Here is a 19,569-nt window from a genome sequence, read left to right as displayed (position 1 = left end):
TCAACTGATCAAAGCCACGTTAAAAGACTGAGCAGCGTTGATGAGCGCCTCAGGGAAATGAGCTGTGAGACAGAAGTTGGATTATTCTGCTGCTTTGGTTTTCATAAGTATATTTCTGCAGCATACTAATCAAGAACAAGCAAATAACCTCATGTAAAGGAAAAATAAAAAAAAAGAAGAAGAAACTAGGTGGATATGAACAGATGGTGGAAGGTGACAGATGACTGGAACAGGGAATAAAGGGAAAAATACATGGTTATCAGTGCAGGAAAACACCAAGAAAACAGGAAAATACAGGAATTCTTGAATTCTACAGAGAAGATTTGGAATCCATGTAGGGTTTTACAAAAAATCTTTTGGCTAATTTTTCTTAGCAAAGGGATTCGTGTCCATAAGGTACAGACGGGTGAGAAGTTAAAGGAAAAACCTGAATAAATGAGTGGAGGAACATAACGAATGCAGATGCTTCCACACAGGTGGGCAGTTCCATAGACTTGTAGAATCAATGCCAAGACGCAATGAAGCCGTTCTGGCAGCTCGTGGTGTCCCAACACCTTGCTAAGGCCCTTGTCGCCGGTTTTTCGGTTAATTTGTCGACCGTCTGTAAATTATGCACATAATATCAGGTGTGTAGGAAAAAAGCCAAATTGAATATCAAGAGAAAGGAGGCTGCATGCTAAACTGTTGTTCCCACAGAGACAATTTAATGAATACAATAACAACATTTCGAAATGACATCTTAATCAGATAGTATACAACTTATGATCCAAAAGGTCCACATACAGAAATCATGTAATTAAACACAGGCGTGAATCCCAAGTCAAGCCTGTGCACAGTTTCAGTTTATCTTTGTATAAAAATGAAAAGTCTCTCTGACTACAGTCCTGCTGTAAACAAACCTTGACTGTTTTGTTGGAGTAGTCGGTGCTGGTGGTGATGAGTGGGATGGGAATCCGGCTCAGGTGTCCTGGTACCTGGGCGCCGGGCCCCGCCCCCTCTGACAGCACACAGATAGGCATGACGTCAAGGTGACCTGGGGACATGAATCAAAACATGAGATTAAATTCTGTGCCAGCGAAGGGGCTTGCTAATAGATTGCGTTAGAATTCAATGTTTGAATTAAAGGGACTGATTTTAGGTTTGTAAATAATTATGTCGCCACTAAAACATATGAAAATGTACAGTTCATGTTCATCTGGCTTGGACATAAGTGAATGTCAGTGGTTTCAGGCTTTAAACCAGAGATAACAGCGTGGATCAGTGTCAGAGAACAGATTAAAGTCCAGTTATAACTGTCCTCCACCAAAGACGACTCATTACCGGGATAAAACCTCTGACAGGAAACACCAGATCCATGTTGAGAGTGCGGCAGGAGGGTTCAAGTCTTTGAGGCGTTTCAGAGAGAAACGCATGAAAGTGTTGGCCATGTTCCCAGCAGGTAATACGTTGCTTCCTGTCAGAGCTCATTAGTGTTATTTCGGGCAGATTTGACTGGCGACTCCCTCGGTGGTACCTCGTTGACCGAGGACGACAGAGCGGGAACAGCCTGCGAGGCAGACGAGCTGTTCACTCGACCGTACAGTCAGCTGCTCATTTAGGCAGAAAACCCAGCCAGGAAAAAATATAACCAAATAAACCTCCTGATTTAGACCGGAGGGGAGGAGCCAGAGGCCTGAATTGGAGCAGGATGAGTAATTCATTCAGGAGCTCAGAGCTGCTCTTTGTGAAGGTACCACAGACAATTTCTGGGCCTGACCTACAGCCGCTACAAGTCACTCCGTCCGTCTGTCCGTCCCCAAAAAACTTCACAAACCTCACAGCGCTGCAGGTCTACAGACCCGCCTGCACCTGCAGTTCATCAGCCAGGACACCGGTGCTGCAGCTCACCTGGCAGCTCGGAAGGCTTTCAACAGTCTAAACACCAAAATTTGTTATTCTGGTGTCACACAAAGAAAAACAAAAACCAGCACATTCTTTTTAGTGGCTGTACACATGGGTTATACAAAACTGTCGAGTATCGAAAGGTGATATCAAAAGGTCAGATCACAAGTCAGACTTAATGTGTTTGTTCAGATAGTTCCTAATTCAAAATCCAAATTTTGTCCATTTAAGATGGAATTTTACAGTGTGGCAGAGTTAAACGCTCTGCAACTTAAGAAAACACAAGAAAATAGACAAAATGAAAGCAAAGAAAATATCCTCACCCTGCTACGACTCGAGTACATTCAGAAATACATTATCAATTCACATTTACGAACACATGATGCATAATGTGTTGGTAAATGTAAATTTTGTTGCAACACAAAACACATTTCCAAGGCCCAGTAAAAACTGATGACAACATCCTGATGTGGAATCTGGTTTTAAAAAAATACGACCTATCAATGTTGGACTGAATGATTCAAGGAAAATATCTTGTGATTTTTTTGCAGGTGTGGTCTGCATAAAATCACAAGATAAGTTTATACCAAGCGTTACGCAAACTTATTTCGTTTCTACATGAATAGAATCGGATAAAATAAAGCAGTCATTCAAAGAGAGTCAACCGCGTTGTAAAGTTGGCTCATTTTCCACTGTCACTGTGGCATTCTGTAAGTTTAACCTGTAACCTGTAGTAAAGAAAGTCCTCTTTCTTTGTCAAGTAGGCTTGAGGTTATCATTGCAAGAAATCTTTCAAATGCTGATTCGGATTTTTCTCCTACTCTGCATCTCTAGCGCCTGGCCGTGCCGCATCCCGCTGGCGCCGCGACAAAAACCCACCCGTGTGATCAATTCCTGACAGAACCTTATCTGCACATGCAGCCAGCTCACCTGTAGCCTGCTGTGGTTGGTTTGTTTGTCAACTTCAGTAAATGACTGGCTCAGAGTGAACTGTGAGTCAGAGCCCGCCACAAACCCCACAGAGCAGCAACATATCAGAGACCACCAGTCGGCTGTAAACAGTCTGCTGATCCCCGTGGTGGGACAGCAGCTGATCCCTGCCAAATGTCGGCCGGCCCACCCCTAGCACACAGCGGCCTCTAAGCGTCACTGAAAACCCGCTAATCAGCTGCTCGGGGACACTCATTAACTCCGAGGGTAACTCAAGTTCATCCAAACAACATCATTCAAGGAGAATGGAGAGGCTGAGGTGGACAGAGGATGGATCTCCAAACAGCAACTCACTGCTGAACCGGGCACTGAGCACAGTACAGCAGTTGGGACCGCAGACCGGACATGACCGTTGGGACGGGAGGAAAAACCCAGGGGTCGCACAAACTGAAACATTTCTGACCTGTTCACCTCAGAAGACACCGTGACCTGCTGAAGTATCACTGAGACAAACACAGTAGAACCCGACCAAAATATCAGTCAGCCGATTTTATCGGTATAAATTGGTATCAACGTATATGTTGTCCGATATTCGCTAATATATCATGCAGAACAAGATACTTGATGCTTTATTCTCTGGTTTCGGAGCCAAATGAAGGGAAAACAAAACAAGAAAAACAATCTGCAGAGATTTGCCAGATTTATTTACACCCAGATTTGCAAGGTGCCGTGTGACATTGTTTTGCAGACTGAATCCGGCACCTGCGCCGGTAGTGTGAGGCAGCAGAAGCAGAACAATGTTAATTCTACAAAGTAGTTGAGAGTTATGTTCTTAGCACGGTCCCTGCGCCAAACTAAACACCATCTCTTCCGCAGCTGTGTGCTCACTGTCCACAACAATCACGTGTGCACACTCCTCATTCTTTAAGGAGTTGCCATTGTGCTCCAGTGCTGTAGTGGGTACTGTGGGCAAATAGTACAACATACGTTCTGTTTTTCTTCGACTTGCTTTCTTGTTCTTCTCATCTTTAAAAATATGTTGGCCGTCTAGTTGCCGGTGTGTCACGAGCGAAGGTTCCGTCGAAAATACAGCACAAATCTTAACTAAGTTTCCATAAAATTGGCAAGAGAATTTATGTTTCCATCTGCTGCTGTTACGAGAATATAAGGAGTTACGCACATCAAGATAAACATGTGGAAAAGATGAAGGAAATATAGCATTCATGTTTGTTTCAGGTATTAACTGGTCTGCACATTCACAGGTAACCAAAGCTAATGTACGGACAAATTTAAACACATAAAGCACAACACCACAGTAACCATTTACACTCTCCACTTACATATTTAATTGCTATTTAATTACAATCTCCAATTTTCCAACAGAGCCGAACCCAAACAGCTCAGTGCTGGCTGCAACCTGAAAGTTTATTTTCTACAACATAAAACCTCCAGCTGCCACAGGCATAAAATCCAGAAGTTTCACCTACTGGGGAAAAAAAAAAAACAAAAAAAAACAACCCAGGGCTCAGCAGGTGATTTCTGGGTGATTTTTTTTTTTTTTTTTTTTATTTTTTAAATCAGGTCAGGACCAGCATGCGAGTGCCGAGCAGAGGGAGTGTGTCAAGGGAGAGCAGCTCTGCAGCACTCTGAGAACCCCATTTATTAAAAACCACCTAAACCCACTCTTCAGCACTGAGTCACAGACTCTCTGTGGACGAGAGCAGAAAGAACAGACAGACAGACTGAATTTGTCTCTTATCCGAACTACACAAAAAAAAATTTAAGTTTAAAGTTTTCTTTTAAAAAAAAGCCACCTGATTGTTTCTTCACACTCCAGCTCCTCACGCTACAACAGCCAGTAGTTCAACCATGTAGCCTGGTTCAACACCTCTGAATCACTAACTGCGGCTTAAACCTGCTCTAATCAATCAATATCTTTATATTAACAATAGATGAAATTGGTATGCCAAATGAAATGCCACCACCTTTGCAGATCCCCTCAGCTCTGTGCAGTCTCTTAGCATCTTTCGGCTCCCAGTTTTCGTTTTAAGGCACATTTACTGTATGCTTCAGTATCAGTGTTTTTCAAAACTGCAGCAGGCAGCTGTTTACAGCAAACACACTCTGATAAACCCACATTGCACTACCTGCCCAGCACCAAACAGCAGACAGACACAGTTAAGAGACCGGCTGGTGAAGAAAGCCAAACATCGGGCTGCTAAAGAGCCTGATATTTTTCTCACGAGTCCAAATGGGATTTTAATGTTGCATTACTTTTTACACTCTATTGCCCACGTAGCTGCTTGGGTGTCTTGACACAGAGCTTAGCTTGCTGCAGATATACTGAAACATCATTTGGCTGATCAGTAACAGGGAATTGAACCTCTAACCCTGACAGTGTGTCTTGTTGAAGGCTAGAATAAGTGTAGAACAGAATGAACAGTTAAGCTAGAGAATTTTTTTATTTTTTTATTTTGATGTTATTTCAGCTGATTCATCATCAGAACAGGCTTCAAATATTCAGTATTTCAGAAGAACTGGAGGAGGTACAATGATACACACTGTCTGTGCAGTGGTGATACGTTTCTATCCAAGCATCCCTGCAAATCATCTGTCTTATCTCCTGACCCACGGGTTGAAAACCCAGATCTAAAAGGTTTATTTCCGTGCATACTGGAGGAGTTTCCTCTGCAGTGGGTATCAGACAAATCCTCCTAGAGGGCAGAGAGAGATGAACCTCCTTTCACCAGAGGCGGCTGATAAGAATAAGCTGACACTGGTTCAATAATACAAACATCAGCGCTGTACACAGAGAAACAGGAGCGCATTCAGCTAGTCATTTCAGCTACGGTATGAACAACACACTGATGATTTAGCTACTCTCTGAGGCTTACTAAACATGAAGTTTGTCTAGAGGGTGGTGCTGGAAAAAAACTCATGGAGAGTCACCAAAGTAATCTGGATACAACATCGGGGGACTAAACTAGTATGTCCATAACATTAGTTTTTTTAATTTACCGTGTCATGGAGCAAAATTATAGTCAAATTGAAATTTTGACCTAAATCAAAAGGTCAAACATGGTGGAGGCAGTGTTACGGCACGGTCATGTACGGCTGCCAGCGGAACTGGATCACTGGTGTTTATGGATGAAGTGACTGCTTGATAGAAGTCGCAGAATTCTGAAGTGTACTGGGCCGTACTATCTGCTCGGATTCAGCCAAATGCTGCAAAAATGATAGGACGGTGCTTCACAGTACAGATGGATAATGACCCAAAACATACTGCGAATGTAACATAACAGCTTCTCAAGGCAAAGAAATAGAATATTCTTCAAAGGCCAAGTCAGTCGCCTGACCTTAACCCTATTGAGATTGTTTTTCTACTTACTGAAGACAAAACTGAGGCAGAAAGACCCACAGACAAGCAGCAACTGAAGGTGGCTGCAGTAAAGGCCTGGCAAAGAATCTCAAGGGAGGAAACTTGGTCCTTGACTGCAAAGGATTTTCATCCAAGTATTAAAAATGATACTTATATTTATAATTATGTTGGTTTGTCCAAATACTTTTGAGCCTCTGAAAATGAGGGGCTATGTATAAAAATGGCTGTAATTCATAAACGGTTAATGTGATGTTTTTGTTAAACCCATTGTGTTAGTGTACAGAGGCCAAATTATGAACATCGAGTCATTGTCCAATTACTTCTGTACCTAACTGTAAATGCAGACGTCACTTGAGTCACCGTTCCTACTGAACAACCGGCAAGTTGAGCAGTCCCTGTGAATGAAGCTCCTGCCATCTGTGCCCCAACAATGAACCCCTCTTTCAAAGTCACTTGGATCTTTTCCTCTTCCCATCACGATACAATCAGAATCAACTGGGCCTGCTCAGATTCTTCATACATGTCACAGAGCATGACTGGATGTTAACCGCTTGATCGTACCATGCCGTCCACCTGTGTGGGAGCTTCTGCATTCGTTATGTTCCTCCACTGATTTATTTAGGTTTTTTCCTTTCGTTTGCCACTTGTCCGTAGACAGAAACCGACACAACATGGAGGACCACGTCTTTGTATATGTTAGCTCACTGCTATTAGTCCATTTCTGTGCCATTCTGAAAATCTGACTTTTCAAACTTTTCAGCAGGACACAGAGCTAAAAAGTATAACCTTGATGTAACTTTCTGTGCTTGTAGAAGCAAATTTTCTTTTTGGATGAGCTTCTCAAAATTGAATCACTTGGAGGTTACTGACTGCAGGCCCCACAGTGACTGGTTTTATTGTTTTAATGGAGATGGTTAGAAGTTTTAATGAGCTCCTACGGAGGTATCACCCCACTGAAAAATTACATTTCTTCTAAAGCAAAATCTCCCTTTTTGGCTGAGAGCCGCTCGGAACAGAGGCTGTCAGATAAAATGACAGAATCAGCAGGCATTTAATTACATTGTTCAATACTTAATTACTGTAAATGAACAGTTTTTTGGAGAAAAACACACCATACAGCAATCTAGGGTACCAAGAAAGTACTGTTGTGGTATTAGAGACATTCCAATAACAGCCCATCATGGTCGTGAAGTAGAGAAAGGCTGACACGTATCAAGAGCAAATTGTAATACAGATCATAATTAATTCTCAAACTCCACCTGAATACATTCTGTAAAACGTCAAATAAAAGACAGTATTCAAATGAAGGCCAAGCTGCTAAAGACAGGTTCGGTAAAAATCATTGAGGAGGAGTTAATTATCTGCACTATAATGTCACACTTGATAAATTCAGTATAGTGCACAGGCAGTTGAAGCTAATAAAGCCGTCCTGAGAAGTCAGGGTAAAATGGCTGTTTTAAGGGACGACCGTGGCCTATGGGAACATTTTGAGATTACACCCAAATCCACTGCTTTCTTGGTATAATTAGAAATTATTTATCAATAATTGATAGTCAACTTCTCCGTCTAAATGCACAGTGAATCTTAATCGGCGTAAGCCGCCCTGTTTTGTTCTACGATGCCTCGGTGTCAAAATCGAGTGAGACAGAAGAAGATGTGGATCAATCCATCTTGCCAAGTGGCAGCCTTGATGGGACGCCGCTTCACCAGTTTGGGGTTTTTTTTGTGTGTCTGTTTGTTTTGGGTTTTTTGCGTGTTTGTTTCTCTTCTCTGAAAAACAGCGACTGTGTGTCGAAATCACAAACTGTCCTCTCGCTTTCAGCCAACGCCGGAGCGTCTGCCAAGACAGAAACCTTACTTTGCTGCACATTTCCAACATCTTTGTCTCTTTTTCTTCTTGTGGGGATGAGAGAGGCTCAACTCAACAGAAGCAGAACCAAATTTAAAAAAAAAAAAAAAAGAAAAGAAAAAGAAAACCAACTCAACAGAATACATCTGGAAAGAGGATTGTCCCAGTGAAGGTGTTTCTCTACTGGAACGACTTGTTGTGTTTCTGGATCAAGAATCAGCAGCTGTGAGACTGGATGCTACTGCTGTACTTAATCTCTGACCTCGCCGGGGGGACACTGGCACACCTGCAACACAGCCACTTTCTTTTATGCTCACCTGTCACCTGGCCCGTTACTATTATAGGGATCACTGCCCTATTTCGGCTACTGCCAGTTCATCTAGGGCCAAGCAATTTGAGGATAATATGTAATTGCAGTTAGAGCTATAACAATTAGACGATTAATGGATTAACTGATCGACAGGAAAATTGCTGTGCAAGTATTTTGATAATCACTATGGTTTTGTTTTTTTTTTAAGAAAAAGTTTTTAAATTCTCTTGTTAACGCTTCTCAAATGTGAATATTTTCTGGTTAGTTTCAGGGCTAGGCCGTATATTGACTTTTTAGGGTACACTGATATATTTTCAACTGAGATATAGGATCAGAAAATACCATTCATATCGATATTGATGTCACGTTACATAACCCGTTTCGTCTGAAAAGCCCTGCGAGTGTTTGCCTCTCTCCTCTATCACGCTCTCCACGCAACCACGGCTCCACTCTCCCTTTGCGTCTGTGAGCAAGTTCTCCTGCAACATGGAGGGAGACAGCACTGAAAAATTACACAATTCATCAATTATCAAATTAGTTCCTGATTAATAAGCGATTTATCATTGAAGCTCCAATCAAAATTTGATATAGTGGATTTTCTTCCTTAAGGAAACAGTAGAAATAGTGCAGACACCAGCATGCAGAGAGCTTAATATCCAGTTAACAGCAAAGACTTTCATCATGTATGGACTAACAACAGGCTGAAGCTGAGTAAATTTGCCATCAACACTCTCTAAAGCTGACGAAACCAGCAACAAATAAAATCGTGGCTCTTGCAATTTCAGATTGCTATTTCCATTTCAAAATGATTGCTCCTTCTCCGTACATGTATCTAGTGTTGCACGGTATACCAATACTAGAAAGGTATCGCAATACCCTGCCATAAAAAAAACGGTACTATACCCCATTTTATTTGTACCGGTACTTGACTCTGACAGTGTTTTAATAAGAACCATATTTCCTGAGTTGCGCTGATGTGCGACGGCGGGGCAGTGTTTGTGTGTGTGTGTGTGTGCAGCACTCTGCTTCCACTCACCACGAAAGTGACAAAACAAGAGGCATGGCAGCAAGTACGGGTGCTCTTGCCGACCGTTCACGGCTTGTCGACAAAGCGGACGCACAAAGTGAAATGCAGCATTATTTTGCTTACATGGCTGCCAGCCAGGGCAAGCCCACGGACACCGCCAAGCCCGTCTGTGAAAGATGTTTTAAGGCTACGCACACCGAGGGAGCCACCGTGTCCAACTTGGCAAAGCATCTCGCCGACAGACGTGCCGACCTGTTCGAAGAATTCAAAGAGCGCCAGGTTAGCGAATGTGGTAGATAACATAAATACATCGCGCCCATACCCTCAAATATAAGTAAAGCAAACTTTTTTTCACCATTGGAGTCTGAAGGGGCAGTTAAGGGCAGTGGTAACTGACTTTACCACAACCTGCAAGCTGCTAAAAATCAGGCGTTCACAGGTATGCAGTTCCACAACACGAGTTAAATATGATCAATTTATACTCAATCGGTACTGGTAATGGTAATCACAGCACGCACATTTTTGTCAATAATTCCTTTAACTAGAAAATGTGCTCAGTAGAGCGTAGCTCTCCGCCAAGGAGGCGTACTGAGTTTCATTAAATGCTGCTCAGTAAGTGATATCTAGTTGCAAGTATAAAGTTCATTATCAAAGAAATCAAACAAACTCAAGTATACGGGACATCAGATTTACTGCATACCATGTAAAAGCTTCAATAACACTGTGACCTTGTGGTTGTTATTTACAATATTCCAATTATTAATGTTACAAATGTTCCAATTCATTGTCAGAAACACACACACATGTATGAAAAATAATAAATAATAGAAAAATAAAAATATAGAAATAAAATATTAAACATAAATGACATTAACTCTAAGCCTGGCACTTCATGCAGATGAAGCTCAAAACCAGGGTTATTAGCCTGTACACTACAATGGTGCACTAAAGAGGACTGAACACAAATGACTCAAATCACCCCCCAGGCGGAAGCCTGCGCTCTACGGAGAGTTTTTTCTAGTTTCTATTTGGTCGAATTAGATTTAAAAAGGACGATTAATGAGAACAGGCCCGTGGTACTGTTTCAGTAGGAGATATTTAGGCAGGTGTCGTGGTGAAGTCATGATTACGGTATCATGACACTCATGCGGGCATTTTTGCCTCCCGCCGGACACTTTCAATCTGCTCTTTCAGCCTCTTCAGCAGGAACCCAGCCGGCGTCTGAAGTGTCTCTTTTTTTCACTCCGAGCGACAGTCTTTCAGATGCAATAGGCGAAAAAAGTGGCAGGTGATCTCTGCAATGCAGCAGCCACTGCATCAAAGTGGAGAAATACCAGGGTGCCACAGCCAGATGAAAGTCCGGTGCCCCCCTCCATGCAGACGTCCAGCAGGAGGTGGCCGGGTCAGGCATTGTGTAAGCTATCCAGCAGTGAGCGGCCACCACTTCAAAAGCTGTAGGGAGTGCTCGTCTTTTAACTTTAACAGGCAGGTGGAGACACGATGAGTAAAATACTCAGAGCTCAGGAGTATTCATCTGCAGCTCCACACAACATGCGCACAGCTCCTCTCCTCTAACACCTCGACACTTTAACGTGCCTAACTTGCACTTACTGTGCACTTCTTTACCTGATATCCTTGCACTTTGTCTTTTGAACGGATCTAGAACTTAGCGCTTACTTCAAGGTCTCCCATTGTACTGAAGATTTAGTGTTGTCCCTCACTTGTAAGTCACTTTGGATAAAAGCGTCTGCCAAATTAGTAAATATTAATATAAATGTAATGCTAGACACTTTTACTTTTTTTTTTTCTGACAAAGTGGGCAAGTGATTTTGCAAGAAACATTAGGCAGAGGTCAACACAGAGAAATCTCATCTGAGTAAAGTACAACATGTGGAATAATTACAGTTGAGTACAGGTCACCACTAAATTTACACTGTGTCTAGTGTTAGCCCGAGGATCCTTTAACAAGATCATCTCTTGAGAAATTTAATTTATTCAAATAACCCGAGTCTCATTTTGGTTTTTTTTTTTACAGTGATGATTAGAGATTGAAACATCAGCCGGGGAAAGATAACTAGATGATTTTTATACAGTTTGGGGGGAAAAAATAAATACATCAAAAAAAAAATTGATTTTTTTGAAAAAAGTAAGATTCTTAACTTTTAGAATTCCGATTTGATTCACATTTTAAAAAATGATTTTTGAGTCTGCCAACAAACAGAAGAGAGCACATATTTGGACCTGATACACATTCCTGCAAACGGCCATGTTTATCGAATGAAAGGTGAGCTACATGACGCCTTTACCTGGTACCAAATGCACCAAGAAATGTAGCAATACACCGACAAAAGGCAAGGAAAAAGAAGAGTGCAAGCAAATGGATGTAAGCATACAGGTTTAAAATTCTTTTTTCTTTTTCTTTTTTAAATCATCTTACTGAAATGAAATGAGGAAGACAATGCCTTCAAAACGTTTGATAGGTCTCAAGGGTACACACACTGAATGTAAACAGAGCTTTGATTGTTTAAAAAGACAACTCCGTCGGGTAGCTTTAAAGAGGACAACTCTGACAAGAGATAAAAGTAGAAATCCAGTGCTTTAATATTGTACTCGGATAAAGTTATTATACTTCTGAGAGACATATTACAAAAAGATTGGTTAAAATCAAAAACAGCAAAGGCTGAGATATCCTGACTCTAAATACGTGACCCTACATTTACCCCAGTGCAACGGCAATGAAATGTCTTTCATCAGATGCTCCCTGCCTGACACTGCCGACTGCGTCACACTGGATGGATGGCGGAGAGGGGCAATATTCCCAATATTAACGACTCATCCTCATCAAACGGCTGTATGATTACAAAGCTGGTTGTGTTAGGATTGAAATACCAGGCACTGACAATATAGTACCATATCCATTAGATCTGGGTTTATTTACAGCGAGCGACAGCCTTTGGCTGATGTGAGGTTTCCATATTTGTCTTGTTTCCATGTCGGTAAGTGCCAAGTCAGAAAAATCCAAGTTTCCCCAGTCGTAATTATGATTTGGATGTTGACTTGAATGCTATTCACAAGTTGGAAACTGGTAACTCTGATTTAACAGACAAACTCCAAACCTCAAGTTTGTAACACAGACTTTCTGTTATAAATTTGTAGTCTCCAAGCCAATGCTGCTATAACCCTGATGACACCACAGTGACAGCTTCACATCACAGGGTTATTTTCTCAGACTTGACAAAGCTCGAAATGAAGCCCCGTACAAAAGAATAACCAACACTAGTACATCATCTTACTGACATTTCTGCAGCAGTCACTTCTATTAAATACCTTCAGCCGCTTTGCTTTAAGAAAATTAAGTAGTCTGTGATGCAATTTTCAATAATTTGCTCTAAAAAAAAAAAAAACATTGTAAAATAGCAAATCCATTTCCTGAGTTGTTTGGCCCCACCCTGTCATCCACTCATCTATTTATCCACGTAGCACCTCAATAAAATATCAGCAGTAAAAACAGGCAGGGCGGTTTCCAAACCCAATCACAAGCTATTTGAACAAAGGAAGTGGAAGGAACAAAAGGAAAATAAGATTTAAAGGAAGTCCACTGTTGCATTTCACAGTGATGTCTTCTTCTAATCATGCTGCTCCAGACTCACCGTTCGCTTTTACTCTCACCGAGCACTTTATTTTACTAGGTGTTAGATATATTTGTTATGAGATGTGCTGTCTGAAAGGAAATTTCGGCCTAACTTAACGTCATCTTTAAAGATGGATAATTTGGATGAAACTAAGGAGTCTGTGATGTTATCTTCTTAAGGATATAAAAACAAGAGGAAAGACGAAGGGAGAAGTTCCCTCCATTGCTTGTAAACAAGTCAGAAAACGTTTTGTCAAGCGTCTGCAAGGTCTACCAAGGATTTGACCGAGATAAACCGAGTGCTTTAATCTACGATGGACAAAGTAAAAAACTCTTTTATGCCAGTTAAACGGTGAAAACCTAAAGTGGATGATCCAGCAAAACACAAAACAAGGAATCTGATCAAGTACTTTGTTCTGAATGAGACTGCAAAAATACCTGTTTGCAAAGCCTCACTTATGAGCATTTTTTGTGAGTATTGAATATTGCTAAATGTCTATGATTTTGTTGTGGATAATTATTTTTTAAATTTCATTTTGGATCATTTGCTTTTTATTGCTATACATTGTTTTGGGCTTTCAGTCTGTTAAATGCACATCACCATTCATTATATGTAGATCAACCAACACCTGGTTAGGCAGTCTGCTAATTTTGTTTATTTATTTATTCATTAAAATTTTCGGTTAACTTTCTAAGAAATACTGCTGGGAGCTCCCTGAAATTTTTGTTTTAAGATAATGCTGAAAAGGTTCTCTTTTAATTAAACGTATGCTTAAAGTCATTTCAACAAAGTTTTGTGTTGGAGTTTGTGTGATTCTAAATTTTGACACCAAGATTTTCATTTTTACTCCAAAAGTATGTTGGTGCCAAATATCGGTTATCAGTCTCCTTGACTACTAATAATCGGTCTTGGCCCTGAAAAAGAAATATTGGTTGACCCCTACCATTTGCATCCCTTTATGGCCACAGTTCACCATCTTCTAAGGGTTACTTCCAGCATGAATTTGCACCATGTCACAGAGCAAAAGTCGTCTAAAACTGGTTTCATGAAAAATGACAGTGAGTTCAGTGAACTTCAATGACCTCCACAGTCACCAGGTCTGGATCAAGTAGAGCATCTTTGTGATGTCGTAGAACGGGAGACTGGCAGCATGAATGTGCAGTTGACAAATCTGCAGAAATGATGTGATGCAATCATGTCAACAGGGAGCAGAATCTCAAAGGAACATTTCCAAAATCTTGTGGACGAAGAATTTAGGCTGTTTTGAGAGGAAAAGGAGGCCCTACCCAGTATTAGTATGCTGTTCCCTGTTGAGTGGTCAGTGATTGTATATTTTAAGAATTTAGATAAAAAACTGTCAGTCAAAGAGAGCCAATTCATCACAAGCAACCAATAACAGACTGGCCAAGGGTCAGAGGTCAAGGCATCAACAACATAATATTACTGCAAACACTGAATCCCTGCATGAGAACCAAGGTGAAGTACATAACCTTTGAACTACACTTGATCTGAAGCCCAAAAATGAAAAATGACATTAGCATTGTATCGCATCTGCTAATGTAATTCTACCATTTCCATGGGTATACCTATTGTATGGGGGAACAGGGTGACTCTCTCTGCTTCTCAGTACATAGATAGCTACAACACATTTTGAAAGTAGGTTTCGGGCTGAGATGCTGAAAAAACTCAAACATGCATCACACAAGAACAAGGATCCAAAATACAAACTTGTAACAACTGAGTAATATATATACCACAGGCAAGTGATGCCAAAATCTAAAAGTGGATGAAGGCGTATCGTGTTCGCAACATATACACACTCTATTGTACTGTATGTCACTGCTGTTTGACTGCCATTTGGCAGGGGAAAAAAAAAAAAAAAAAAAAAAAAAAGACACCTTTAGTGCTCCACTGGCAGATACAGTGCCACTCCTGCTGGCATATGACTGATACTGCTAACTGTTGGTACATGTTTGTAAGACTTACAAACAGCATGTCGTCCGTGTTCCACGGACAGATGACAATTTTCACTGTGTACCATATAAAGCTTATACCCTAACATCATAGTGGAAGAACCACTCATTGTAGGCAGCTGCTGCTCATATGATGAGCGCTATACAGAACTGTGCAGGGGTTTTAGGCACTACAAGTAAAGTGAGGATGCTTTCAAAAATAATGCCATGAAAAGTCTATCATTTTACTTCATACAAAGTGCTGTAATCAGAAAATACTAAATCAAATTAGTATTTGCTGTGAATTTTGCCCTTAAAAAAGCACCAGTTCTCCTCAGCACACTGGCACACGGTTTGTCAAGGTACTTGGCAGGTAGGTTGTTCCAAGCATCTTGGAGAAATTGCCACAGTTTCTCTGTGGATTTAGGGCTGTATCAGTGTCTTCTTTCACTTCATGTGACCCCAGACTGACTCCACGATGTTGAGATCAGGGCTCTGTGGGGGCCAGACCATCTGTTGCAGGACTCCTTGTTCTTCTTGTCTCTGAAGATGGTTTTTCATGACTCTGGCTGTGTGTTTGGGCTCCCTGTCCTGCTGCAGAATGATTCTGGGACCGATCAGACGCCTCCCTGGTGATACTGCGCGACGGATAAGAATCTAAACATCTAACGTGCCTAAAACTTTAGCACAGTATTGTACATCATTGGAAAAGTAGTGATATGGTACATAATAGACATTCCAGTACACCACAGCAGTGGCATGTGCCAGTAAGAATGATAATATATCAGTGGGAAGTGGTATGTGCTAGTGGGACACCAAAACCTGCTGTTTTTGTGCCGGCGACAAAGCACTACTCAAGTTAACTACATATGACACTAAAACAAATGGTACGCTGGTGGAGAGTGTGTTACAAGTGTCATGAGCCAGTGGAGGGACTCCCCTCATCAATAGTGACATACCACCCAGAATTGGCATATGCCACTAAAGAGTACCAGCATCAACTAACTCCTGTACACCCGGAGTTAGTAAACAATATCAGCTCTGCAGGCCCAGAAGTCACCGTCCCTGTCATGCAGTCTACGGGGGCGTAATCAACAACTAACGTGAACGCACCCCCAGGTATTTTCTTATGTACAGGTGCCTGTGAGTTCGTTTTACCGTTACTTCAGATGTCGAGGTTTGGCCACAGCAAGTCAACTGTTAGCTAGTTAGCCTAATAGCCTGCTTCAGCAAACACTGACGTACCAGGGACGGTAGCTTAGCTATCCTCGGGGGTTAAGACCCACAAAAGCAACTTGCGCTTTAAAATAATTTTACACAATGTTGAAGTAAGCTAGTGAACGAAGAAAACCGTAAGAACGCATAGCGAGCGAGATAATATTCTCTTCCGATGCGTAATAGAATGTTAAGCCAAACTCCATTCCAAAATCCTTGGCTTTAAAGTAGTATTTGCTCTCTGCGACCATACACAAAAAGCAGAAGACAACAAACTAGTTTTTATGAATATGTAGACACTCTTTGTAAATTCGGCAAGCATACAATACATACTGCCGTACGTTATTTAAATAATTTTCAAACTTTTCCCTCGGACGGCAAGCGTTGGAAATTAGCACGACTTCGAGGGCAAGGACGACTGCGAGGACCAAAAAACAAATAATTTAAGACATAATTCTGTCCAGTTAAGAGCCCCGTTTTGTACTTGGTGTAGGCTGAAATTCAGAATGGATTGTACGGATTTGTAAAATGTGCTTGATGTGGTCTATGGTTGTGCCAGTAACAATGAAACCCAAAACGTTACGATTTTTCAGATCGGGTCTGGCCACACATTCTCTTCCTCAAAGGCAACGGAGGTTTGAGTAGCGTCGAACTGCCACCAAACAAACTTCGACAAAGTAATGAACAATAGTAAAAAAAGAAGGACCATCGTGGGAATATGTCATTATGTCGAAGAAAACATCGCATTAAATGCTGGAAATAAAAGTGGAAAACTTACGGCTGCGGGAGCTGGGTTTGTTTCCCTCGCCTGATTTCGAATTGACAGGCTTGCTGTACCGCGCATGCGTGTGGGGAACCCCAGGATAGACCATTACGACCGCTATTGACTGTAAATGAACAATAAAAAATAACTGACTGAAATTCACCGTGAACAGGAAAAAAAAAAAAGGAAAAAATGTAGCAATAGAATATCGGATAAATAAATAAGTAAAAAAAAAAAAAAAAAATTAAAAATAATAAAATGACAATAAAACCCAAAAAAAAAATATACAAATACAATATTTTTTTTTTTTAAATTGTGTTTAATTAGGAAAACAAGAAAAGTTTCTATTTAGGAGCTGGAGTCTGTGGAGGAGAGGAGGTGTGATATTCAGGGAGGTTGACCTGCCAGCCTCCAGACTCTGACTGCAGCCGCTGGAGGACAACTGAGGACTGCTTCACTCAGTGACGACATGTTGAACTTAACAAACACATTGTTATAGATTAAACCACCCAATAGTAGCATATATAGAATAGTTACAATCAACTCCACCTCTGCCAACCATAACAGTAAAATATGTTTACACATTAACACATCAGTAATAATAAAAAAATATTAATATATATATATGATAGTAAAACACTCACAGGGATCATTTTTCAGCCTTATGAATACTTTTAAGTACAATTTGCTGATAATACTTTGGTACTTCTACTAAAGTAATATTTTCAATGCAGGACGTTTACTTGTAATGGAGTATTTTCACAGTTTGATATTGCTACTTTTGCTTAAGTAAAGGATCTGAATACTTCTTCCAACTGTGTGACATTTGTACAAGAACACGCCGTATGGCCCGAAGTGTTCTCGCTTCATTCATTTACCCACAATGCTTTGGGAGCCGACTCCTGACCTGTGTGTACCTGGGGTAGACAAGCGTCCTTGTATGCATTTCACATAAACCAGAAGCGATGGTGGGGCATATGAGCCTGATTCTCCACTGTTATAATTATCATTCTACTATTGTCACTGTGTCACCAGATATAGTTTTGATCAACTGTTCAGATTTCGATTATGTGGTTGCCTAATCAAAATAACACTACTTGAAAATCCGCACTTTCGGAGATGTGAGGATATGCTGACCAGCCAGATCATCGCCCATGGTCATCCCAGTGGCTCGGATGGCTTTGTAGAGTTTTAAACAGAAGATACAGATACTTTTACAAGATAAACTTTGGTGTCAGGGTTGAAATCCAATATTTGTTGCTGCCAGATTGGTTTGTTTAAAGTGAGGGTTCACTTTTTTATTGGACAGTTTAATGTTGTACAACATCAGTTCCTCTGTGGACTTTTGGGTCCCTAGATATCACAGATCTCACTGCAGTTTAATAAAAATTCATTAACGAAGGCAAACAAAAGATAGTGTTGTGTATCGTGTTGGATTTCATTCTGTTTTAAATAGAAATTATTGCAAGATAACAGATGTAAAGCTGCGTTGAAGTGTAACCGTCTGTGTAAGCGAGAATGCTGTCGTTCCAATTGTCACTTCAGTGTATTGCATCCTCCTGTTCCTCTGAGTTTGGCCTCTGAAGTTCATCTTCCAAAGTTTTAACTCCTGAAGATGTAAGTTTGAACTTGGTGTATTTGTATTGAGAAAGGCTTATTGTCTTTGCACCGGCACCCTGGCCGGTGGTGCGTACAGCTTGTACCACTGATCCTCTGAAGAGTCCCCTAGAGCCTCACGAGAGGTGGGGCTAAAAGTCTAAACCGCATCCAGTGTCACGAGAGGAAAGATCACCGGAGTCATTAGGAATCATCTTTTGATGAGCGGGAATATCAAGAGTGAATTTCATTTCAATATGTCAAGTAATTATTGTGATATCTTTCTGCAGATCAGTCCGGATCGATCAGCATCATTATGCTCGGGGCAGAAACAACAACTTATCTCTCATCACACAGCAGCTTTGCTCTGAGCTATCATCGGTGTCATATCCATGTTCCATTATCGATGGAAACCTCAGAAGCTCTTACAACCAGATTACTGACTGTTTAATTAAATTGAAAAATGCCAAACGCTCACAGAGCCTGCGATAGAGAGTATAATTCTGCTGCTGTATTAGCAGGAGGCTCATTACTCAGCACTAATGAGTTTGTCCTGCAGAGACACATCACAGCATCAGGCCCGAGCTTCTGTTCCCGCTTTATGGTTCTAATCAACTGTCCTCCTCTGTGAAGAATATCACCAATAAACCACATACATGAAGCTGTCTTCCAGATGGAAAACAACGACTTCCATATTGTTCGATTTGGCCCCCGTTGCTGCCTGGGGGAGGTGGGGGTCATTAGCTGCTCTTGATGGATACTATCCACACTGACCTCAGGCTCGTGCCGCTGCTGCTGCCTGTAGTTAGTTAAGAGATGTGAATCGGACCCCAACTGTCCACTGGAGAAAGGCTGTGTTGCATCTCCACTGGGGCATTCAGCATCCACTGACCCACTGATACTATTTTAATAGAGTTCGTCTTCTGAAACGACCTCAGCCTCCAGACTAGTCGAGAAACACTGGGGAGACTCCTTCATTCTTCCAGGGCTAAATTGTGGCTATTACCTTGGGTTTAGCCCCCCCCCTAACCCCCG

The 19,569-nt window shown here is 41.3% G+C and overlaps 1 protein-coding gene across 1 annotated transcript in view; it reads right to left on the bottom strand.

Annotated features, from left to right (window-relative positions):
* The window catches only part of pot1 (protection of telomeres 1 homolog), a 68,401-nt gene extending 51,344 nt beyond the window's left edge, over nt 1-17,057 (bottom strand). The window contains exons 1-2 of the mRNA XM_040133846.1: nt 16,954-17,057; nt 900-1,033 (exon numbers count right to left, since the gene is read on the bottom strand). Coding sequence (XP_039989780.1) covers nt 900-1,033; nt 16,954-17,047 — 228 coding nt within the window. The 5' untranslated portion in view covers nt 17,048-17,057. The remainder of the gene's footprint in view (nt 1-899; nt 1,034-16,953) is intronic.
* Between the last annotated feature and the right edge of the window lie 2,512 nt (nt 17,058-19,569).

Source organism: Xiphias gladius, chromosome 8 (genome assembly GCF_016859285.1).
Source record: "Xiphias gladius isolate SHS-SW01 ecotype Sanya breed wild chromosome 8, ASM1685928v1, whole genome shotgun sequence".
Taxonomy (NCBI): Eukaryota; Metazoa; Chordata; class Actinopteri; order Istiophoriformes; family Xiphiidae; genus Xiphias; species Xiphias gladius.
This window is presented reverse-complemented; position numbering and strand designations above follow the sequence as displayed.